This window comes from Oppia nitens, unplaced genomic scaffold, assembly GCF_028296485.1.
Source record: "Oppia nitens isolate AA-2021 unplaced genomic scaffold, nextdenovo-longstitch-racon4-pilon3 scaffold18_pilon_pilon_pilon, whole genome shotgun sequence".
In the NCBI taxonomy this organism is placed as follows: Eukaryota; Metazoa; Arthropoda; class Arachnida; order Sarcoptiformes; family Oppiidae; genus Oppia; species Oppia nitens.
The window spans coordinates 1,118,827-1,143,040 of NW_026533197.1; the positions used below are offsets into that span (position 1 = coordinate 1,118,827).

At 27.7% G+C, this 24,214-nt stretch overlaps 5 protein-coding genes across 5 annotated transcripts; 3 read left to right on the top strand and 2 right to left on the bottom strand.

Annotated features, from left to right (window-relative positions):
• The first annotated feature begins 1,134 nt into the window (after positions 1-1,134).
• Positions 1,135-6,909, top strand: LOC128965932 (mediator of RNA polymerase II transcription subunit 14-like). The gene is made up of 9 exons (XM_054312713.1): positions 1,135-3,617; positions 3,688-3,995; positions 4,056-5,205; positions 5,267-5,359; positions 5,439-5,531; positions 5,606-5,713; positions 5,788-5,910; positions 6,458-6,650; positions 6,714-6,909. The coding sequence occupies exons 1-9, from the start codon at positions 1,233-1,235 to the stop codon at positions 6,773-6,775; spliced, it is 4,515 nt and encodes a 1,504-aa protein (XP_054168688.1). The 5' UTR covers positions 1,135-1,232; the 3' UTR covers positions 6,776-6,909.
• Positions 6,910-7,895: 986 nt separating this feature from the next.
• Positions 7,896-10,671, top strand: LOC128965985 (serine/threonine-protein kinase 26-like). Its single transcript, XM_054312780.1, has 9 exons — positions 7,896-8,293; positions 8,379-8,603; positions 8,706-8,871; positions 8,925-9,082; positions 9,138-9,323; positions 9,377-9,522; positions 9,575-9,884; positions 9,947-10,207; positions 10,272-10,671. Exons 1-9 carry the CDS (start codon positions 8,279-8,281, stop codon positions 10,578-10,580), a joined length of 1,776 nt encoding a protein of 591 aa, XP_054168755.1. The 5' UTR covers positions 7,896-8,278; the 3' UTR covers positions 10,581-10,671.
• Positions 10,672-11,153: 482 nt separating this feature from the next.
• LOC128965986 (methanethiol oxidase-like) lies at positions 11,154-13,069 on the bottom strand. The gene is made up of 3 exons (XM_054312781.1): positions 12,585-13,069; positions 11,725-12,526; positions 11,154-11,351 (listed from the first exon to the last, which is right to left on the bottom strand). Exons 1-3 carry the CDS (start codon positions 13,059-13,061, stop codon positions 11,200-11,202), a joined length of 1,431 nt encoding a protein of 476 aa, XP_054168756.1. The 5' UTR covers positions 13,062-13,069; the 3' UTR covers positions 11,154-11,199.
• A 3,215-nt stretch (positions 13,070-16,284) lies between these two features.
• Positions 16,285-19,329, top strand: LOC128965861 (5-aminolevulinate synthase, erythroid-specific, mitochondrial-like). Its single transcript, XM_054312639.1, has 8 exons — positions 16,285-16,526; positions 16,695-16,891; positions 16,956-17,072; positions 17,138-17,348; positions 17,695-17,879; positions 17,958-18,137; positions 18,502-18,806; positions 18,877-19,329. Exons 2-8 carry the CDS (start codon positions 16,705-16,707, stop codon positions 19,327-19,329), a joined length of 1,638 nt encoding a protein of 545 aa, XP_054168614.1. The 5' UTR covers positions 16,285-16,526; positions 16,695-16,704.
• A 79-nt stretch (positions 19,330-19,408) lies between these two features.
• LOC128965783 (inactive selenide, water dikinase-like protein) lies at positions 19,409-24,210 on the bottom strand. The gene is made up of 8 exons (XM_054312553.1): positions 24,134-24,210; positions 23,438-23,792; positions 23,279-23,382; positions 22,344-22,493; positions 22,173-22,285; positions 21,700-21,890; positions 21,432-21,644; positions 19,409-19,713 (listed from the first exon to the last, which is right to left on the bottom strand). The coding sequence occupies exons 2-8, from the start codon at positions 23,772-23,774 to the stop codon at positions 19,529-19,531; spliced, it is 1,293 nt and encodes a 430-aa protein (XP_054168528.1). The 5' UTR covers positions 23,775-23,792; positions 24,134-24,210; the 3' UTR covers positions 19,409-19,528.
• Positions 24,211-24,214: the final 4 nt, after the last annotated feature.

The following is a 24,214-nucleotide window of genomic DNA, read 5'->3' on the forward strand; positions in this document are numbered from 1 at the left end:
TTATTATAAATTATATCATTAATTAATATGAAATTAGACGCGAAACACCTGAAGTGATGCCATTAATAGACATTATACCGACAAATACACAAATGAAAGTTTCGGGAATTTTTAGGGAATTAACACAAAATCCGTTTGAATCCGATTTTGGAGACAATTCTCAAATACAATCAAATTCTGAATTCAACATTAATTCTATGCCTTTTCCGCCAATTTTTGAAAAAATGTCTAAAAATGCAAAACATAAATGGATTCAAACTTATAGAGATTTTAAGCGAACCGAACCCAACAGGAACTTCCAAACACAGGGATGGAAATGATTGATTCAAATGAATTTAAGTCACATATATTTCCATTAATTATTACCACTATATTTAATTCAAATACAGTATATTGCTATTTATGATTTAGTTAATTTAAATTAATTTTCAGTCAAGACTATAGTATTAAGACTATATATAGTTTTATCATTTATAGCAATTTTGGTTGTAATATAAAAATTGTTAAATTAAATAGATATAAAATTTTATATTTAAAATATATAGTTAAAAAATAAACTTGTAAAAATCAATTTTTAATTTATGTAAACTATAAGCTTTAATAATAAATTATTAAAAAAATAATACTCCTATAAAATATTTACCATGTTGATTTTTAATTTATATGTACGATACTAATAATCTGGATAAATTCTAATTATWAATTCTACATATTTACCCTATATATACAAATTTATGCTATATTTTATTTTTATTTTATTTCAAAATATGGTTATTTTTAAAAATATATTTAACAAATTCATTTGTTTCATTTATTAATTATACTAATTAATTAAATAATTAATTATAACATATAATACCGTACAGTACTGTATAATATCCCATATAAAGCATCGTATAATACGGTATACCAAACAAACTATACTCTTGTTATAACTTATAGTCATATAAATTGGTTTTATTTGACTTTAATTTTGATAATTGACTTAAATATGAGTTTTACAGACAATTAAAAATAGATTTTGTTATTATTATAGAAATATAATATTTTAATTTAATTAATTTAATGATAAAAATTCAATTTAATAATAATTTAAATGATATTAATATTATAATCAAAGTGTGAGTGAGTATAGTATTGGTCGCCATCTGACGGTTTGATCAATTGATGGTATGTTTGGATGAATTGATTGCAAGAGTTGATCGTTGAATGTGTTATGTGTTATGTGAACGATGGCAGCAATGAATGCAATGTCAATGACTTCATCGGCGGTCACACCGATGAATGGCTTTCAATCGACACCAACGGTGTCAATGAGCCGACTCATAGAGTTTGCCATTCAGAAGACTTACCACGAATTGACAGTTTTGGCCGATTTGTTACCGCGAAAGACAGATATGGAGAGAAAGATAGAGATCGTTCAGTTTGCGAGTCGGACGCGACAACTATTTGTCCGATTGCTAGCTCTGGTCAAATGGGCCGGTAGTGCGTCCAAAGTAGACAAGTGCGCCAATATTGTCCAATTTCTCGATAGACAATCGGATCTGTTTATAGAGACGGCTGACATACTGGCAAAGGCGTCGCGGGAAACGTTAGTTTCTGCACGACTTCCGAGCTTTCAGTTGCCGTCAGCCGTAGAAGTGCTTACTTTAGGTACGTATTCACGATTGCCGGCCATTATTCGTGACCGCATAGTACCGCCGGACCCCATCTCAAATGTCGATAGAAAGACAACTTTACTTCGTTTGAATCATATTATTCAACAAAGACTTGTGTCGACAGCACTTCCATTACAAATGAAGAGTTTTAAGATAGAGTTTGGAAGAGTAGTCTTTCATGTCGATCATGAATTTGAACTCTCGATCACACTTATGGGTGATATACCATCTCTTCCGTGGAGAGTATTGAATATAAAGATATTGGTTGAAGACAAGGAAACCGGTGGAGGCAAAGATCTGGTTCACCCAATGCAAGTCATGTATTTACTTCATTTGGTTCAATCAAGACTTACTGACAACTCAAATCCATTAGTTGACGCCTACAATACATTACATTCATTTTGTCTAAGTCTTCAACTGGAAGTGCTTCACGCACAGGCTATACGATTATGTTTTGAAAGATTAGATGACTTCATCCGTATTGAAGGATATTCTCCGGGAAATTGTTTAGTACTATCCTATTGGAGGGAACATAAAGATGATAAAGGATTCAAATTGTGTGTCCAAATCGATTCAATACATCCATCACGACCTCTTCAAGTGATTCATTGTCCCGAATTAGAAATGAAAGACGAAAGTTTAAAATCGGATTATTTTTCAATTGAGAAGAAATTGCTTCAAACAACTTATGAGAGATCAAAACAAAAGTTGTCTCAATTGAGGAAAGAGTTGGATGAACTAAATGTGGGAAAATCGGTGATTTCAGGCGCACCCGCTGTTCTTCATATTTCATTTCTTCAGCCGTGTATGATATCAGAACGTCTCTTAATATCAGTTGATTCGCTGACCGGATATTATTTGGTACACATTCCTCAGTTTGAAGACTGTAGTATTGTTGAAGAAATCCAAACTGTTATCAACAAAAATATTGCAAAAGTTGTGCCACTTTTTCGCCAATTAAAGATTTGGTTGACTCGTGAAAGATGTAAGAAAACAGTTGAATCACTTCCTGTTTATGTAATGGAAAATCTTCCGTTTCATCCAACATATTCTCATCCATTTTTGGCAATAAAATCGCAAAAATTGTTTTATCGATTTGGAAAAAATTACAACAATTGTTTGGTTACTGTTTTTAATGAAAATGAATCAAATGATGAAATTGAAATCTATTATTATTTATTATATTTATCACAAACAACAGGAACTGGTAGTGATTCAAACAATCAGTTTGATATTGAAATTCCCAAATTATATGTCCAAATAAACAAAGCACTAAAATTGGATATTTCTAATATATTAAGAGAAACATTTTCATCTGAAGACAATTGTGACAAAAATGGTAAAAGAAAGTTATGTACAAACAATCTGTGCGAACCCAATAAGACTGTCCGGACAGCCACTACTGGCTATTATATACCACAGTTGGCACATGTGGTCAGCTTTTGCGAAGAGAAATTAGCCTATAGTTTACTATCTCTTGAACTACAGAAGCGATCAATATGTCATCAGGTGTTACAAGATTCTGATGGTTACACCCATTATATAGATATCGTCAAGTTTTCACCCGCTAACCAACAAAACAATTCCGATAATTATTTCGATAAATTACAGACGGATACTCTAAGTGCTATAATAAGACTTCATGGAAAGGGATCTAAAATGTGGAATATTCTGTTGGCATTTTGTAATCCACCCGTTCAGACATTATCAGCTAAAGAACAGGGTTCCAGACGTATTCTTACTCTTCCTTACGATTACAACAGTGGTTCTCAGACTCAGATTACCAAAATGGTTGACGAATTGTTAAATGATTGGACAGCTATTGCAAGACTTTATGATATTATTAAAAAGTTTGCCACATCTTTACAAACAACTAATCAATTGACCACTTCTTTTGATATTAAATCGTTTACATATAAGAAAATAATAATTGGTTACGGAATTTATAAGACATATATAGTAAATATATTTTGATTTATTTCGTATATATTTTATATATAAATAATATTAATATTTTGCTAATATTTAGGTTACAATATATTGGAAAACAACTGAAAAGCGATTTCAGTTATTTTTTGGGTGTATAGGTTCTGCACCGTCCGATTCAAACCCACACGTTATCATTAGCTCTCAATTGCAACATGAGTTCAATCAACACCTATCCATAATTCAATTGATTCAAATTCTTAATTATACTATAAATCCATTGCTAACAATACAATCGTTGAGTGGAATACCTTTACTTGGAGTTATTAATAGCAGACCTCAACTACCTGTTCAATCATTTTGTGCGATACCTCAATCATCGACTCATATCCGCATTGTCTATAGAAATATGTAATTATTCTTAAATAACATATTATTTTGAATTAACATTAATTTTTCATTTATATTTAGATATTGTTTGGATATTACAATAAACTCAGACAACACTATTGCCATACGTGACGGTGCTCTCAGTTTATTTGATAAAATGAAAGTTATGGAAGAACTGATTCCAATTCAAGGATTAAAAGCATTTTTAAGCAAATTTGTTGATAAAACAACACAAATGAGACGTTTGTCACAAACAGAGGATGACAACCCACCGTCACCTATAGAATCTGTTGAATCTTATTTATATTCTACCACTCAAATAAAAGCGTCTAACTCGCCCTCGAAGAATATCAATGATGGTAACCTTAACACTTCAGCCCGACAGTTATCGCACACTATTGCCTCTTCAGCTCATGGCTCTAATCCACACACGCCTTCATCACCGCATACTTCGATACTTTCTCAATCAGCATATGTTTCATCTCCTGGTGCTTTCCCTATGACTTCCCCTCCATCTCATGGTATTCAAACACATGGGATTCAAACTTTATCATCTAATCAAGTGGTCCCTTCACCATCAATGCCTGTTCCCGATCAATCGCCAGCTAATATATTTAATGTAAACTCGCCAATGAATCCATTGCACGCACCGTCGCCTTCATTTCTTGCGGCTCCGTCTCCATCCGCATCGAATCAATTTCATTCTCAATCACCTGTTTCTCAATATCATGCAACTAATACCCCACAAACAGGAATTGAAAATTCTATTGGTTCTCCATTTACTACACCAAATATGCCCGCATCTAATATATCGATGCCTTCTCCGGCACCTAATGTATGGCCTGGAAGTCCATCACTTCCTCGTCCATCTCCGCGATCAATTGGTCCATCGCAAAGTCCTGGTATAAGTCAAGTTTATCATATGTCTAACATTGCTAGCCCTCAAAGTATTGGAGGGCCTCAACATTTAAATACGATGCACAGCAATATTACTTCAGCACTGATTCCTTCTAATCGGATGTTACCACAGAGGCCGTGGGCCGCAGCCATTCCCACTTTACTAACTCATCAGGGATTTGATATAATGTGTAAACCTAATGCAAACATGGATAATATGTCAATGCCTGCAATTAACAATAATGTTTATTATTTGTTATCACAACTCGAAAGATTTCTTGGATGTGTTTATGTCAGGCGTAATATTCAAAGGGCCGTTACTCAGGATGAGAAGGTATTACATGTTTTGTAAGTATTATTGTCTTCAATTAAACCTATTTTACTATTTTTTTTAGTTTAATTTTATTATGACACCTGAACCCGGAGTTATTCAATTTAAAAACGACACTATGGTATTCAAATTAAGTTTAGACACCATTTCAATGCAGGTAAATGATAATATATAAATTGATTAAATTATTTTAAAATAGTTTGAAACTAATATATTATGCAAATTACGGGTAATAGTCGTTACATCTAAAGATCGCTCCTTTATCTGATGTAAGCCATACCTGGTCTCGCGATGATCTGGAAATTTTACAACAATTCTTTGAAAACAAAGTAATGATTTGATTGTTATATTATAAACGTTAAATATTTAAATAATAATTATTATTATCATTAATCACTTATAGGTAGTGTGCGCTCCCTTTAAACCCAATGCTTTTCTTACTTATAGTCGTATACTTAACGCTCCAATGAAAATATTAAAAGATTGCATTCAATTGATGCGATTAGAATTGGTATTATTTATTTATTTATAATTTTTTAAATGAATTTTCAAAACTGATTATATGAATGAATTGAAATGAATTAGTCACCCGACCGATCACTTAAATGGACACTTCATTGGTGTTTGACTATACCTCCCGCGTCCGCTACTATAGGATTGCCAGGGATGTCAGCGTGTCTTATGGTTAAAAATAAAATGCTTATATTTGTAAGTATAGGTTAATAATTCAAATAGTTATAGCTTTTGTCACCGTCAGTACGCGCATATAGCCCCCCTGGCCATCAGGATCTATATACAAAACTATGGGGCTATATGTTAGTTACAGCCCATACCAAAAGTTTGATTTAATGAATTCACAAATAGCCCCACTATTGAAATTATTGAAGTTTTTTTAATGTCTATAATTACCCCCCCCCTATAAAAAAAATTCTCCAGTGGGCTATATGCGCATACATACGGTATTTGTGTAAAGAATAGTCTAACTTTGAAAACTGATCCATTCAAATATATTACAAACCTTTTTTTAATTACCGGTATATAATTTTAGAAATAAAAGTATTGATAATTTATAGATTAATATACAGTACATATTGTAAAGACTAGTTTTGTTAATATGATGTTTAGAATTATTACTTAAAATCTAGTTTTTTTTTGTAAATTTTTAAACAAAAAACTATTGAAAAATTTTATACATTTATAAATACATTTTTAATGCATGATTTGAACAAATATTAATACTATTGTAAATTAATAGATACAATTGACTCGTATACCAATGGCCGGTCATAACCTGAATGCCGAACCATTTTCCATAATCGTTCCGTTTGTTTACGATATAAACACTCACTCTATACAAGTGGCAGGTTTTGGTCGCGACTCTCAATACTCGCAATCATCGGTACTTAATGTTATCAATAATATGTTGAAACGATTTGCTGACTACGGAGGTATATTCATTAATATAAATATATAAAGTTTTTAAAAATAAAGCTTTAAATTTGCTTTTGTAGCCACTGACGGATTATTATATTTGGCAATTAAAGACATTATGGCTAATTTGAATGTCCCGTAATTTATAAACTTAATTTAAATTACATGAGAGTTAATTATTTAAAATGTTTATACTATATATAATTGCACTGTATAATTATCTTATTTAAAACTGCAAATATTTAAATATTAATTTAATAGCGTATGAAATATATTGCCGGTAAGTTTTTATAATGAATAAATTAAATTTGTTATAATAATGTAACGTTATTAATATTATGTGATTTATGTTTAATAAACTTACTTTATTAATAATGTATTGTAAGCTATATTTAAAATAAATATTAAAATCATGATTTCATAAGGTTTCAAGTCATGGGTCGGTATATAAGGCAATAGAGTTCAGGTCATTGAACTAAATGTTGAAATACTGTTTATGTATAGAAAATTAATGCAATGATATAACTATAACTATAACTTAAAATTAATAATACTATAATAACTTAATAACTTAATATATACCGGTATAGTAATATTTATATACATGTAGTATATGAAATATTTACTAAAATTTTAATTATAATCTTAAAATAATGATTTTATTAACCTTTTAAATTTAGATTAATTAATAATTAAATTAAAATTACTTAATAAACTAAATAAAAATGTGTAAAAGTTTATAAATACTGTAGTAATAAATATAATGGTAATATAGAGTATATAAGAGTAATAAAGTATAGTATTTGATATATTTATTAATAAAAATAATAATTTAAAAAATATATAATCAAATATTTTTTAAATTATCACTAAATTGTTTCAAATAAATACAAAAAATAAAAACAAGTCAATTAACAATCAAGTTGTCATTTTATGTATTATTTATACAAACATTTTATACAGTATTACATTATAAACACTAGAATATTATTGTATTTGATATTTAAACGTTTGTATCGCTATATATTGTACACTATGTACTGTACAGTATATATAGTATAGTATAGTATTATAGTATTTAAAGGGCAACTCATTGTATTATATTATTTACGGTAAGAAAATATGTATTATATTATATGGTATTAAATAATAAAATTTATGTTGAAATGTGTGGTTGAGACCTATGGAGAGCACTACAGTATTTGCCAACAGTATTAAAGTCATGTCATAAATAAATATTAAAGGTTTATATTTAAGTGAAAATCATAATAAAATAATTACAGTATTTAATGAATGCTATTGTGAGGCGTTATTAAGCAATAGGTTATGAATTTGTTAATGAAATCAATGAATGTATGACTCGAAAGACACTTATGATTGCATTGAATACTGTATTCAATATTATAGTCAATTGAATGACATTTCAATACAAACTCTATTTATTTGGTTTATAATATTGTTGTAAATATATGTCAAATCAATGCAATCAATGAGTTAATACATAAGACATCTAAATATATATTGATTTAATGCATTTAATTATGATTTGTCAATAATCACTACATTTATAATACTAAACATTAAGACAAACCACTTGTTATACCATTAAGTGATTAATTGATTGATTTGTCATCACTTATAAACAATGGCTTACAATGAGGTATGTCTTGTGTCTCATATTGTTGTTGATATCGATGGCCAATATTGTTGATAATTGATAACAATTATTGATTTTTCTTTACCAGAGAGTGGATCCCGAATTGATATTTACAAAACAAGAGCGCATAGGAAAAGGATCTTTTGGTGAAGTGTTTAAAGGAGTGGACAATCGGACACAACAAGTGGTGGCCATTAAGATAATAGATTTAGAAGAAGCCGAGGATGAAATAGAAGACATTCAACAAGAAATAATGGTTTTGTCACAATGTGACAGTCTTTATGTCACCAAATACTTTGGATCTTATCTTAAGGTATGCCATAATATCAATGATTAACACCATATCATATGATAAGTTAAGCTAATCTTGAAAATTAATTTTAAAATAATGTTTTCTTGTATTTGATTATAATAGGGAACTAAACTATGGATAATAATGGAATATTTGGGCGGCGGATCAGCTCTGGATCTGATGAAAGCCGGACACTTCGAGGAAATGCATATTGCAGTCATTCTTCGAGAAGTACTTAAAGGATTGGATTATTTACACTCCGAACGCAAACTTCATCGAGACATCAAAGGTTTGACTGAATTATTATTAGTATTATTAATACCAACGATAAATCATAATTAGCTGCCAATGTGTTGTTGTCTGAAATGGGTGATGTGAAGTTAGCTGACTTTGGAGTGGCCGGTCAACTAACCAATACAACCAGCAAAAGAAGTACTTTTGTAGGAACACCCTTCTGGATGGCCCCCGAAGTCATCAAACAGTCAGCTTATGATTCAAAGGTTATTGTTTGATAATTGCATCAATGATTGCTAATAATCTTGTTGTCAATATTAGGCCGATATTTGGTCACTCGGAATAACAGCCATTGAGTTGGCCAAAGGAGAGCCTCCAAACTCTGATTTACATCCAATGCGTGTCTTATTTTTAATACCGAAGAATAATCCGCCACAACTTACAGGCAATTATAGCAAACAATTCAAAGAATTTGTTGAATCGTGTCTTAACAAAGATCCTGAAAATGTAAGTTATTTTTTATAATAGTATTAATATTAATGAAAATTTGTATTTATTAGCGACCGTCGGCTAAGGAGTTATTAAAATTTCCTTTTATTCGGAAGGCAAAGAAAAATTCATATTTAGTTGATTTAATTGAGAGATATAAACGTTGGAAAGCAGCCGGTGGTGGACACAGTGATAGTGACTCTGAAGCTTCAGATTCGTAAGTTATATTAATTTAATATTTAATTATCTAATTTGTATTATTTTTTAAGTGATGAGTCAAAAGGGACGTCTAGTGTTGATAGTTTAATATGGGATTTAACGATTAGACCACAACATAATCCACAGGCTCTCAACAAATTATATGGAGAACCAAATGCTGATAATAAACCCAAACAAAGTGATGAAATTGTGTTAACATGTGATACAAACAAATTGTCTACAATTCCTAAAAAAACAGGTCATACTAACGGTGATTATAAGATTGTATCAGACGTGACAACATCTAAAACATCCCAATTGAAAGGTTCGGGAGATAAACAAATGAACAATGAATCGAAAACTTCAAAAACTTCATATAATGTAAGATATATACCATATATTAAGATATATAAGATATACTCTATAAAACATATATTTCTTAGAATAATAATCGTCCGGAAAATGATAGTTTAGAAAGCAATCAGATTAACGATTACAAGAGTAAAACAAATTCCTCTGAATTAAGAGATCGTGACATAAGGTTATCGAGTCATACGAATAATTCTGCAAATGCTTCTCGAATACCGAAGAGTCGTAACAATAGTGATAAAGAAAGTTCAATCAGTAGTACCGGTAAATCGGTTCCCAATTCAATGCCAAACTCACACTTAACTCAAAGCACTATTATTCCGGTTCTTAATGAGGTATCATTTGATTTATATTTGTTTATAATATACTACTAAATACTAATTAACAATAAATTAAAAGATTGCTCAGCGCTATAAGCGAAAGAGTGTCGATTATCACAACTCACGAGTTAATGCCATTGAAGATGTAAAGCATGCGTTTGAGAGCGCAGAGAGTTTGTGTCCCGGAATCAGCGACTATTTCATCAAAGAGATTGTGGTTAACCTGACTGGTCGGTCACTGGTGAGTCAAGTGCCTCAACAGCATCATCATCATCACCATCACTATCAGCAACATTCACAACACTCATCACATTATCACCAAAGCCAGAACCAGAGGAATAGCGCGAATCCTGTATTTACTCGTCACACGCGACACCCAATTGAGTGAATAATAATTTTAGAAAAACTGATTGATTTACTTCTAATTAATGATTAAATATATGGCAACTATTTTTGATGAATTTGTTTGCCGCTATTTCTTATGTCGCCTTTAATATTATACTATATATTATAATTAAGTATATATTTTAAAAGAGACTTAAATTTATTTTAATTATTAAAACGTTATTTTAATATAACGTCAGATTTATAAATTAGTTATATATTTGTTTTGTATTTTTATGAAGAATAACACATATAACAAAATATTAGTAATATTTATTTCATTTATTTAAAAATTTAAAATTATTATAAATATAGTTTTTATTAAATTACTAAATTTACCACTAATGGTTTAAGGGTTTAATAAAAATACACTATTTTGAGATGTTAAATATATTTGTATTTATTGATAATATTAGTTAAATTTTATAACTATATTTTAATAAAAAATACAGTATTAAACTACATGTACTTATGAAAAATTTGACCACAAAAATAACAACAAATACTGTACATATAATAATTGTTATACAGATATATTGTAGTGTAACTTATTATTTATGAACATTTGAAAATATCATATAATAAATATTTATTATTATTAATTGTTATTATAATTAGTTAATTTAGATCCAAATATCTGAAGTACAGTCACCTCCTGGGTATCGCATTTCATGTGCCAAAACTGGTCCAAACTCTTCTTTACCAAAATCAACCAAAAAATTTTTGTTCAAATTTAAACCTCCCTTTTGTGTGTCGACATCAATCATAAGCATTGCTATATATTTGAATTATAAATACAAAATTTATTTAAAGTTTTAGTAATATATATCACAATCAATTGACATGAAGTATGAAAATCTATTAAAAATTCTTCAAATGAATATAAATTGTATTAATACTGTACGACATAGTAGTCATCAATTATATTATGTCTAACTATCACTACTTATTCTCAACTCAACTAATGTTGTCCTTTGCTTGTCTTTTGCATTAATTTGAAATACAATATATCAGTATTTTTATATTAATAAACTTATTTTTTAAAAATATTTATAAGATTTATGAGATATCATATATATATACAAATTAACATATTTCTCTATATATTAAAATGATATACAATATATTTCTAAGATATGATTATCTACCTGATCCTTGATCAACCATATCGGGATAAAATTGTTTGTCCCAAACACTATATAAAGAGTTTGTTATATAAAGTCGATGTCCATCGAGACTCAACTGAAGCATTTGTGGTCCGCCTTTGATTACTTTATTTTTAACTAAAACCCTTTCCCTTTGACCATTGGGTTCTACTTCTGGTTCTTGACTATTGATGACAAAAACTAGTCCATCATTACATAAACTGCCACCAAATAGACATTTTCCTACTAAAACAGGTTTAGATGTCACAGATATATCATATTGTCTGACTTCACCAAAAAGCCATAAACTTATGTATAGATAGCGATCATCCAATGACACCAATATATCTGTGATAAGGGCCGGCATCTCAGGTAATAACCAATTATTTACTTTCTTAGTGGCTATACTTATAACTTTTTGTGTCAGCCATTTGTCATTTGACTTAAAAAATCTAAATACTGTTGAACTAAGAGCACAGCCAACAAATCCCTCACAAGATATGGGATTATGTAAAAAGCGGATTTCCAAAGGCATCACTCCATCGCTTCCCAAATCAATGGTTTGAATACATTGTTTGGTAGTCCAGTTCCACACATGAATTGAATGTCCATAAAGATTATTACTTACATCTTCTAATTTAAATCCTTTATTGAAAGTATTAGGTGATCCCCATTCACTACTAATCATCACATTATGTCTGGTCTGATACCAAAAATCATAACCAAATTGTGAACTATTATTATCCCCTAAATTCCAGTTTCCTTTTATATTAAATGAATTTCCATCCAATAATATAAACGATCCCTATTTCAACAATTGATTAATTAGTATTAAATATTTAGCAATTTGTTAATAATATTACTTTATTATTGCGTTTCTCATCTCCCATACAACTGATCATAATTTCATTTGAAGGCAAACAATGAGATGTATGTCCAGAACTAACTCTATTTCTATGCATTTCTTGTGATTGAATAACTTTAAAAAGTTTTGGTTGTTTAAGTGATGTCATATCAAATACATAGATGCGATCACTATTAAGAGTGGCACATATCAGACGATTTCTGCATTTAGTCATATCATTGAAACAACTGCTACAAGAATTCCAACCCGAATGGTGTAACTCATCACCAAAATAGGGAACAAGTGTTCTGCATATCACTTGACAGAACTGTGAAGAGTTCGGGTCGACATCAATGGTGGCCAAGTAATCACTTTTACAATCGCGGGTACCGTTAGGTTGAATGCAAGTTACATACATCAGCGTTTCTCGCGGCCCTCTCATAGCATCAAATGGACTCCTATATCCTGGACCTGTCTCACGGCAACTCATTTTCATAAATTTTTAAAGTAATTTAATGTTTAATTGTAATGTATTTTTAATTTATATTATATTTACTAATTTATATTGATATTAATATCATATAACACAACCGTATAAATACTAAAATTTCTAAATTATACAAACATTATGTAATACACAATAACAACAACACGACTGACAAAGACTTGTTTTATTTATTAAATTTTTATTAAAAATCATTAAAATATAAACTCTATGACAGAATCTATATGTTATAAATTGTTATCTCTGAAAATTAGGTGAATCTATAGATAAAAAGTTTAAAAATTAATTGCTTTTAATTAATTATTACTCTTAAATGACTATAAAATAGGTCTATATATAAAAACTATATATAAAAACAAATAATTATATAATTATATCTAAATTAAATTATTCTTATTATTATTTAGTTGTATTTTATTTTGTTAGACAGACAGTATATATTTATGGTTAATGTTAATACAGTGTTAATGTTAATACAGTGTTAATGTTAATACAGTGTTAATGTTAATACAGTGTTAATGTTAATACAGTGTTAATGTTAATACAGTGTTAATGTTAATACAGTGTTAATGTTAATAGAGTAAAATAAACATTTCAACAATAAATTTTCATATAATTTTGTTTAATAATTATTATGAACTGCTATTCACATAACTATATATTTTTACTGTTACATTGAGTCTATGTTATGATTAATTAAATATAGGATTTAGATTTAAGTCATTTTTATAAATTTAACAAAAACTCTGAAATATTATTAATCATTAAAACTTTTTTAATATACAGTATCATTGATAAGTATTTACAACAATGTAAAAAACATTTTACTACTGTATACTAATGATAAGCATAATATTAATGTCATATTAACATAAAGTTTTAACAAAATTATTAAAATTTTTATTATTAATATAAATAATCAAACGTATTAATATATTCGTCTAAAAATATAATTTAAAAATAATTTATAATTATTATAATTTTAATTTTCTATAATAATTTTAAATAATTTATTATATAAATAATGTTTTACATTTTTATATGTAATTAGTTTTAGTTAGCATTTCTAAATACTGTACATTTATGTTTAATTTTTATAAACTATTTCTGCAATGTAATAGTAATACAATGCAGTAAATTATATATATAATTATGATTATAATTGATAAAGATTAACATTTGTATATTTTCATTTATCATATTGATTTATTATTAAAAAATAATATTTTTATATACTAAACATTTGTCGTCCAAAATAATTTATAATTATTTTAAAGTTATTGTACATTAAAATGAGATATTAGTGAGTTATCAATGATTGTAAAACATTGTATTTTAAATAATTTGCAAAAATTAAAAAAAATAGAACACTTTTAATATTTTTTATCAAATAGTGTTTATATATAATTACAACATAATTACTGTTAATTTTAGTACAATTAGGATATATTTTTATAATAATAATAACAAAATTTAGTACAAATTAGTAAATTGAGTACAATTTGTACGTAAAGTCCTTGGGATTGTTCATGTAATCGAAAATTATATTTTAAATATTAATTTATTCAAAACATTTGACCGAAACTAATAACATATAAATTCAGTTGTTCTATAAATCAATTCCTATTTATTACAATTAATTTATTTTGGGAAATCATATTAATACAAATTATATAATAAATTAAATATCATGAAAAAATCTTTTATATATTATTTATATAAACATTTGGATGTTATTTTTCAATTACATTTAAAAAAATAAATATTACTTTTATTTTTAATACTTTGTAAATAAAATAATTTTAAATTAAAAAATAATTTTTATAAAAAATTAAGTTTTATGTTATTGAAAATTTGAATTTCAAAATGAGTTTAAATTAAGTTATTGGCTGAAATGAATAAACATATTTTTGATAAAATGATTTTAGACTAAATAAGTTGTATTTTTATAAATTATATGATATATAATTTCGATCCAAAGTACTTAAAATGTTGTCCTATATTGTAGTTAAAGTACTGATACAAAAAGTTTCTGTTTTTAATCAAAAACGATATTTTTTTGTACCAATTTATCGGTGCTATTATAAGAGTTAGTAAAAACATTAATCAATCATTAAATATGATAACTAAATAATAAATTATGCAATTATATATTATTATTATTATTATTATTAAGATACTAAAAGAGTTTGAAATGTTTGTTATGTATTTATATTATATGTGCTTTTTTATATTTTAAGTTAATTTATTTTTAAAAACTTTATATTGATTTTATTTTTATAAAATATAAGTCAAATTACTGTATTTTAAAATTATTAAAATAACAAAAAATTTATTTAGTAATCTGTATGTATGTGTGTGTATGTCTGTGTGTGTGACTATAATTTATAAATTACTTAATACTAAAAATCCACTTATATTTAGATACTCTGTTACTCATTCGCATACATACCCACTTCTACCCACTTCTACCCACTTCTACCCACTTCTACCCACTTCTACCCACTTCTACCCACTTCTACCCACTTCTACCCACTTCTACCCACTTCTACCCACTTCTACCCACTTCTACCCACTTCTACCCACTACTACCCACTTCTACCCACTTCGACCCACTTCTACCCACTTCTACCCACTTCTACCCACTTCTACCCACTTCTACCCACTTCTACCCACTTCTACCCACTTCTACCCACTTCTACCAACTTCTACCCACTTCTACCCACTTTCACTTCACATACATATTTAATATAGTATTATTTATAACCAGATTTTAACCAAATTAGACAACTACTTTAATTTTAATAATTTAATGCCAATATATTAATATATTGAATATTATTACGTAATCTTTTTTTTTGTAATATTAGATAAGCTTTATATTAAGTTTTAATCATTTTTTCCAAATGTATGCTATTTGATATTAATGGTATAAAAATAATCAATTACAAATTATAATTTACAAGCAAATAATCAATAAATTAAACATATGTTTTATTAAGAGTTTCTTTATTGTAGTCTACAATATAATGTAAAAAACAGTTATTAAATGTAATAATGAATTTTAATTATTATTTTTTTATAAACCACAAGTTATGACATCAATATAAATATTTGAAAAATTGTTTAAAAGTGTTTGTCATTAGCTTACGTGGCAATTAAGCCAATATTAATGAAAATAACATAAAATAAAATTAGTTATTTATTGGCAATTAGTTATCTATCATTTGTGAAACCATTAACAGATAAATGCAATCATAGCTTAAGGGCTGTTTTACAGAGACATACTGTGATAGTGTAGTACACTGTAGGCAATACTGTCGTCAAAACCAGCTTTTATTAATCTGCAATTGAGTTGCACTTAGTTTTAGCATTACTTACGATACCTTAGATCAGTGAGGACTCAAATATTTTAATAAGTATTTTATTATTATTATTGATTAACCTGTCATTTGGGTCAGTATTGTCTTATTTAAAATAATTCTCAATAATATTTTGTTAATTGACTGAAGTTAAATAAAAGTCAATTATTGTATTACTTATTGTTAAACTTTTTTACACTTTTAAAAAAACTATTGATTAATAGTTAAAAATTATAAAAAATATCAATATTTTGTATAATAGTATATTGAAGATGCCGTGTCCTTTCATAAGTCAATTGTCGACACCATTTCTATTAAGGAATTCCGCAACATTGGTGCGGACATACCTACCCGTATGCCCCGTAATGTCTAACATATCAACAAACTTTACGCGAAAATATTCAGACTTTACTATAAATTCAACTGAAAATATTGAGAGTGAATTGATATCCAATACGAGTAAGTTTCATATGATTAGTATTTTTATAAATTTATAATTTAAAAATTATAACACTTTCTATAGTAAACAACAATTATAATTCAGTTGAATCAACTAATTGTCCATTTTTGGAGGCAATTAAACCCACTTTAAAAGAAGCCGATCCTGAAGTAGTCAGAGATATCATCGATGAGAGCAAAAGTTTGTTAAATTTATGATATTATTATACAAGTAATACAATATATTAATGAATTTTGTTTAATTAGATAATGGTTTCAAATACGAACAATTCTTTCGTCATTTGATCCATAAGAAGAAGTCTGACCACAGCTATAGAATCTTTAAGAAAGTTTTGCGTTTTGCTGATAGAGTTCCCTTCGCTAATGAGTTTACCAATGGTTGCAAACCTATAACAGTTTGGTGTAGTAATGACTACTTAGGAATGACATCTCATCCGGCGGTTAAACAATCCGTAATGTAATTATTGAATTGTTTTACTATTTTATTAATATTTTCAAAACTTTATTTATTAAAAATGATAATTATATCGTAAATAATATACAGTGTATAGTATTGTTAGACTAGCAATGTCAATTATGCAAATTGACTAAAGAAGCTATCATTAAGTTTATAATATTTAAACCACTTATTTGTTGATGTTTCCCTAATTCTGTAAAAATAATTATAAATTTTAAAATTAACAAATTTTTAACTTTATATTTATATTAAAATTAAATATAGATTTTATTATATTATTTCAAATTGTGTGTGTGTTTGTGGTTATTAAATGATTTATTGTAATGATTTTATAATAAATAATTAGAGAAGCGGTTGAAAAACATGGTTCAGGAAGTGGTGGCACTCGTAATATATCAGGCAATACACCACTTCATGAGGAATTAGAGAAAGAATTAGCAGAACTTCATCTCAAAGAATCTGCACTTTTGTTTACTTCTTGTTTTGTGGCAAACGATTCCACATTATATACATTGGCTAAAGCATTGCCCGGTAAACATATACTGGATTTAGTATTATTATAATTATAATTATGATAAACAGTTAAAAATAAAATTATAATTTAAACAGATTGTCATATATTCTCTGACGCCGGTAATCACGCGTCTATGATTCAGGGGATCCGTAACAGTCAAGTGCCTAAACATATCTTTAGGACATGTGATGCACAACATCTCAGAAGTCTATTACAATCAGTTGACTATTCTTTGCCTAAGATTGTTGCGTTTGAAACGGTCCACTCTATGACAGGTATTTATATAACATTTTATTCAATTTTATTATCGTTGTAATAATAATAATAATTCTCAAATATAAATGTTTTATTTTGTGGAAATAATATATATTTAAATTTTTACATGAAATTTATAATTGTTATCCTCTCTTACTTTACCAACTGATGAGTACTAAATAGGAGACAAAATAGATCTTTCTATGTATTAGTGGTTTAGCAGTTTGTGACCCACTTGTCAAACAAATTTTATAATTTGCAATAATATATAGGATATTGTATTGTTATTATATTAATAAAATAATTAAAATAGAATTTCATTTATTTAATTATATTTTACTTTGAAGACAAATTTAAAGTGAAAACAAAATGTATATATTTTAGGTGCCATTAGTCCTATTGAAGAGTTATGTGATATCGCACACGAATATAATGCCATCACATTTGTGGATGAAGTTCATGCAGTGGGTCTCTATGGAAAAAATGGAGCGGGAATTGGACAGAGAGATAATGTGATGGATAAAATTGATATTGTGTCCGGCACTTTGGGAAAGGCATTTGGCAATGTTGGCGGTTATATAGCAGCAAATGCATCACTAGTTGATATGATCCGTAGTTATGCCGCCGGCTTTATATTTACCACATCATTGCCTCCAATTGTATTATCCGGTGCTCTCACATCTGTGCGGGTAATTGCTTGATATATACGGTGTTTGCAATTTATAACTTTAATATTAATATATTAATAATTATTAAAAGATATTGAAAGGATTGGAAGGAAAGAAATTGCGGGATAAACACCAGGAAAATGTCAGTTATATGAAGAAAACTCTTTCTAAGGCAGGTCTGCCACAGATGTCGAGTCCAAGTCATATAATTCCAATACTTGTTAGAAACCCGTGGATGTGCTCCTGGATTAGCAATGAAATGCTCTCCAAATATGGTCATTATGTTCAAGCAATTAACTATCCGACAGTTGCTAAGGGACAGGAAAGACTGCGTATAGCGCCGACACCTTTTCACGAGAAGCATATGATTGATAAGTTTGTCGATGATATGCTTCATGTCTGGAAAGATACAGGTCTTCCCTTAAATCAAGATTTATGTGATTCCAAAAATTGTTTCTATTGTAATAAACCGCTTGACATCTCTTTTGATGGACTTCCTTGTGGTGCACAACAAGGATGTCCTCAATTGGCCGTCAATGCATAATATCAAATAAATTGTTTGTTTAATATATATTGAAATATTTATTATAAAAATAAGTACAATTGATATAAACTCGATTCTAACTGTTTCATCATTCTAAGTGAACCTCTAAAGAGGGCTATCACTTAAAAATCATATTTTAAAACGATATTTAATATCAATTTTCATGAAATTATGAAATGATGTGATAATAAAACAAATGCTACCAAAGGTCGCCTTCTTTGTCTTTTGCCGGCACTTCTATAACTCGTGGTTTGTCTATAATCCTTGCGGTTCGGTTGCCTTTCTCGACAATACCAATAATCCAGGCCTGATATCCCTCTTGTTTCTCAATATCTTTACAAAAGGCAGCGGCTTGTTCTCGAGGCAGACATATCAGTAAACCACCTGTTGATTACATTATTTATATAAACTAATTAATTAAATTATAGTTAGAGCTCATTACTAAAGTATGCAAATTAAATAACTATCTGTCCCAATATCGGACAATAAGTTTAATTATAATTATTGGCTCAAAACAATCATAAAATATCAAATATAAATTACTAATTTATTTACAATAAAACAAATAAATAACTTTTTGTCTATCAATAAATTGTAATTTCAAGTTATAAATATAATTTTAATTGTCAACTCAAAAAACAAAAGTATAGCATTAAAAGCAATGCTATCTCAATAATCTTTTGTTAATTTAATAATAATTAAACCCCAAAAGTTACTGAACCGCATATAATATAACAAATACTGAACATTGAAATATTAAACATAATAATAATAATAAATGTTTGCTTATTTTTATTGATTTATTCTACACTATGTATTTATATTAGAAATTAGATATAAAATTATTTAAAGTATAAAATATAATTAAATATATTAAAAAACAAATAAATTCATCAGAAATGTCTTTGAAAGAAAAGATTTATTGTTATTAATAAATGTTAAATTCTTAATTACCTAATATAACAATAAACTTTAAATTATACTTTATATTAAAATAAAATTATTAGTGTATTATAACTACTTTATTATAATTTATTATATAGTAATTCATTCAAATCACTTAAATAAAAAAGTAAAAATTCATTTATTTTTACTTATACTGATTATAAATATTTGTAAATTAATTTGCACAAATTATATCAATTGATAAAAAATCAAATATATAAACTAATATTATATTTTTACTATTAATATATGAATAATAAAAATTCATTAAAAATTTTAATTTAATTATAAAATTATTTTATTTACTATTTTATAATTAAATTATTTTTTGTAATAATTGCAATTTCCTCTATTTTTTGTTGATGATATTTACAGTATACTGCATAACTTCAAAAAATTTTTGGGACAGAGTATTGAATCATGTTTTAAAATTTTTGAAGTTAAATATCTAATTAGTAAAATAAATAAAAATCATAAACGCATAGCTCTCTCTCTCTCTATCTCTCTCTCTCTCTCTCTCTCTCTCTCTCTCGTCATATAGTATTGAGATTACAGTAATCTCATCAATAAGTAGTTATAGGTTAAGTGTTTTCCATTTTATTATAACCCGCAGTACTTTCTAACGTAACAATAGACAAAATAGCGCTATCAATGCTATAAATTGTGTTTCATTTTGTGACCAAATGTTGCAAAAGTTTGCCGCTTAGACAACAAACAAATAGAGGAAATTACAATCATTAGTAAAATTTTATAATTAAATTTGATTCCTCTAACTAAATCATTATATACAGTAATATAATTTACGATAATTATTTTGTGTTTACATTCGATATCCAAAGTTTTTATTTAAACAAATTTATTTAACACTAAAATTGTTAAATTAAAGATAAAACTAAATAAGAAATAAAATGATAAAAATTCAACTAGTTCGTTTTTTAAATATTTATATTAAAAGTAATTTATTAGTTAATCATTATTTAAATTTGAATATGAATTTAATTTATGATAACTATCTGATACCAAATTTATAAATTTAGAACAATGTTATAATACAACACAATTATAACATATTAAACTATTATTTAAAAAATAAAAAGGAATTTTAATAGTTATAGATTTAAGCAAATTATGAATCAAAACAAACAAAAGTAAATTACCTGAAGTTTCGGGAGAGTGTCCCTGAAGTAGTTGAAACATATTACCACAAGCTTTAGCCACGGCTGCCATCTTGGAAATGACGGGAAGATTGTGTATAACAAAAGAGACTTCATTTTTCTGAACTGTGGCTAAGTTGTGTGCGTGACCTAATAGGCCAAATCCGGTCACATCAGTGGCTCCGTGAGCGTTGTACTTATGCATCAAACGCGATGCTAACAAGTGTTACATTATTAAAAATTCAAAAGTAAAGTAACTGACATAACATACCGACACGATTTAAACGACTCATACTATCCATACCTCGTAGGTATGCTTTACGGACATCATCTTCGGTAACGACTAATTTAACTCTAGCCCATCTGTCGGGCTGTTCCAGCCATTGATATGCAATACACGAAACTTGTGTTCCCAATGGTTTTGTCAATACAAGTACATCTCCAACCACTGCGTTGTCAGGACTTTATAATACAAAATAAATTATTATAAATATCCACTAAAACTGTACATTTAGTTAACAAAAATAAAATAAAAACTAAAACATGCAATTTGTAAATTATATTTTCATTTATAGATTTTGCTACTAATTATTGTTTCTGTATTTTTTTGTAATCATAAATATTATAATGAATGCAATCATTTAATTAACATATTTGTATTGTCTTTTGTTGTTTAGATAAATTACTGTTTAAGTATATAATACTGCGGCAAATATATCATTAATAATAATAATAAAATATTACATAATGTATTCAGTTGGCTGACAAATACTGGTGGCGACACCACCTATAGTAAGCCATGGATTTTGAATGGTTTGTCCGCCAGTAATTTGAGTACCGGCTTCAAAGGCACAGTCCTATAAATAGTAGAAATCAATGTAAAGTGTGATTAAATACATTGTCACTATTGGGTACCCGAAAGCCTTTGATGATAATGGGAACGACAACATCCCTTTCCTTGTCAGTCATCTTCTGGCTCACAGCTAATATCATTAACATATTATCACAATCCGTGACTCCCATTGCATACAAATCACTCAATACATTAGCGCACGTTATTTTACCCTTTAATTAAATCAAATGCATTTTAATAACAATAATCTTTAATTAATTACTCAATTCTATGTTTATTACTGTCTTACTAATGACTGTAATTATTTTACTAATTTTTAAATACTAACTTTAAATTTGGATAGAATTTGATAAAATACAATTCAATTATATTATGGTAGTATTTCTAGAAGTTCGTTCTGGTAATGCTATCTAGCATTGTTAACTTAGTTTAATGTAAATTTTTAATACAACATTTTGGCAAATACTGGTAAAATCATAAACTAATTCTAATATTGTATATATTATACCTTTAGTATTTCTAACCAATTTTACATTTATTTGATTTACTTTAGATATCAGTTATTATTTTTATAATGTACTGTATTTAAAATTTATTTATTTAACTTAACTACTAAATACTTAGTTTTTAATGATTTTATATTACCGGTAATTTAATATTATAATTTGAATTATTTGATCTCATAACAAATTATATATTACTTACTGGTAATCAATTTATCTTAACTTTCATTATAAACACATAGTATACAATATATAGTTGTATTAAAGTTAAATAAATTAAAATTTTAAACTCAAATTAGTAAATTATACTATTGATTAAATATGTAACTAAAAAATGAATATATGATATGTTTATAGCAAACTTATATTATAATTATTAATTTGTAAGAATTTAAACAGATTTAAATGTAAAATACAAATAAATTATTACCGATACTACTAATTACTGATAGATTCAATATATTACTGATTAACATAAATATTATGTCAAATACCATAAGATATGGGTCATCGACGAGTGGATAAAAGTAATCAACAGTTTGAATGAGTACAAGTCCTCCGTGTCGTATCGGTATTACCGCACAGTCCATACCAATGCCTAAAAATATTAATTATTAAACAATTAAAGCAATAAAATATGTCTTTTATTAGACCAATCTTCGGAAGTCCCATCTCTTGATGAAAGTATGAAGGAATATGTGAATCATTAGATGAATGGTTTATATTATTATGATGTTGTTGTAAGTGCTGGTGTCCGTCATGACCACTATTGGCCGCTTTAAGTCCCTCTAAGAGCCGACTGAGCAGGTCTTGAGGGACTTTACACCCTCATCCTCTAAGTTCGGCAAATGTGGTCAATCGGAACCCGGCATCCAAGTCATGTTCTATTGGATCAAATGGTCGATGCATTGTCACTGAATGTCCACTCGGTCCACACACTTCCAGTTGAACCGATTCAAGAGCTGCTGAAGATTGTGACGACGTCTCCATTGACCACAAGTTATATCTCTATTATATGTCAACAAATGTGTCAATCATTACAACTAATTGCTATCAAATCAAACAAAATGGCGACAAATGAGAGGCGGAGTTATTAGCTTTCAATTAATCAATTGGTTAACCAATCATTCAATGTTTGATTCAATTGATTATTGCTTTCATTGACTATTGATTAACACTAAAACATATGACATAACATATGATATACTCGACAACTATTAGCATATATTAGGCCATCAATGATAACATCACTTTGACATCACTTGACTTGATTTAAGTCACCATTTCATCCAATTATTAATTATAATCAAAACAATAGCAAAATTAGTTATAATTATATAAATACTAACCGATAAACAAACTGTTATTCAATGTATATAATGATTGATATATTAATAAAGGCATCAATTGTTTGGCCGAAAGTTTGAATG

Bases quoted from the DNA above. Each gene is read 5' to 3' on its own strand.
- LOC128965932 (XM_054312713.1), top strand. From the start codon at position 1,233: ATGGCAGCAATGAATGCAATGTCAATGACTTCATCGGCGGTCACACCG. The intron at 5,206-5,266 runs GTATTACATGTT...TATTTTTTTTAG, and splicing joins CCGTTACTCAGGATGAGAAG to TTTAATTTTATTATGACACC. The intron at 5,911-6,457 runs GTAAGTATAGGT...GTAAATTAATAG, and splicing joins AAAATAAAATGCTTATATTT to ATACAATTGACTCGTATACC.
- LOC128965985 (XM_054312780.1), top strand. The intron at 8,872-8,924 runs GTTTGACTGAAT...AATCATAATTAG, and splicing joins ACTTCATCGAGACATCAAAG to CTGCCAATGTGTTGTTGTCT. The intron at 9,083-9,137 runs GTTATTGTTTGA...TGTCAATATTAG, and splicing joins AGTCAGCTTATGATTCAAAG to GCCGATATTTGGTCACTCGG.
- LOC128965986 (XM_054312781.1), bottom strand. From the start codon at position 13,061: ATGAAAATGAGTTGCCGTGAGACAGGTCCAGGATATAGGAGTCCATTT. The intron at 12,527-12,584 runs GTAATATTATTA...TTGTTGAAATAG, and splicing joins ATGAGAAACGCAATAATAAA to GGATCGTTTATATTATTGGA. The intron at 11,352-11,724 runs GTAGATAATCAT...TCAAATATATAG, and splicing joins TATGGTTGATCAAGGATCAG to CAATGCTTATGATTGATGTC.
- LOC128965861 (XM_054312639.1), top strand. From the start codon at position 16,705: ATGCCGTGTCCTTTCATAAGTCAATTGTCGACACCATTTCTATTAAGG. The intron at 16,892-16,955 runs GTAAGTTTCATA...CACTTTCTATAG, and splicing joins TGAATTGATATCCAATACGA to TAAACAACAATTATAATTCA. The intron at 17,073-17,137 runs GTTTGTTAAATT...TTGTTTAATTAG, and splicing joins TATCATCGATGAGAGCAAAA to ATAATGGTTTCAAATACGAA.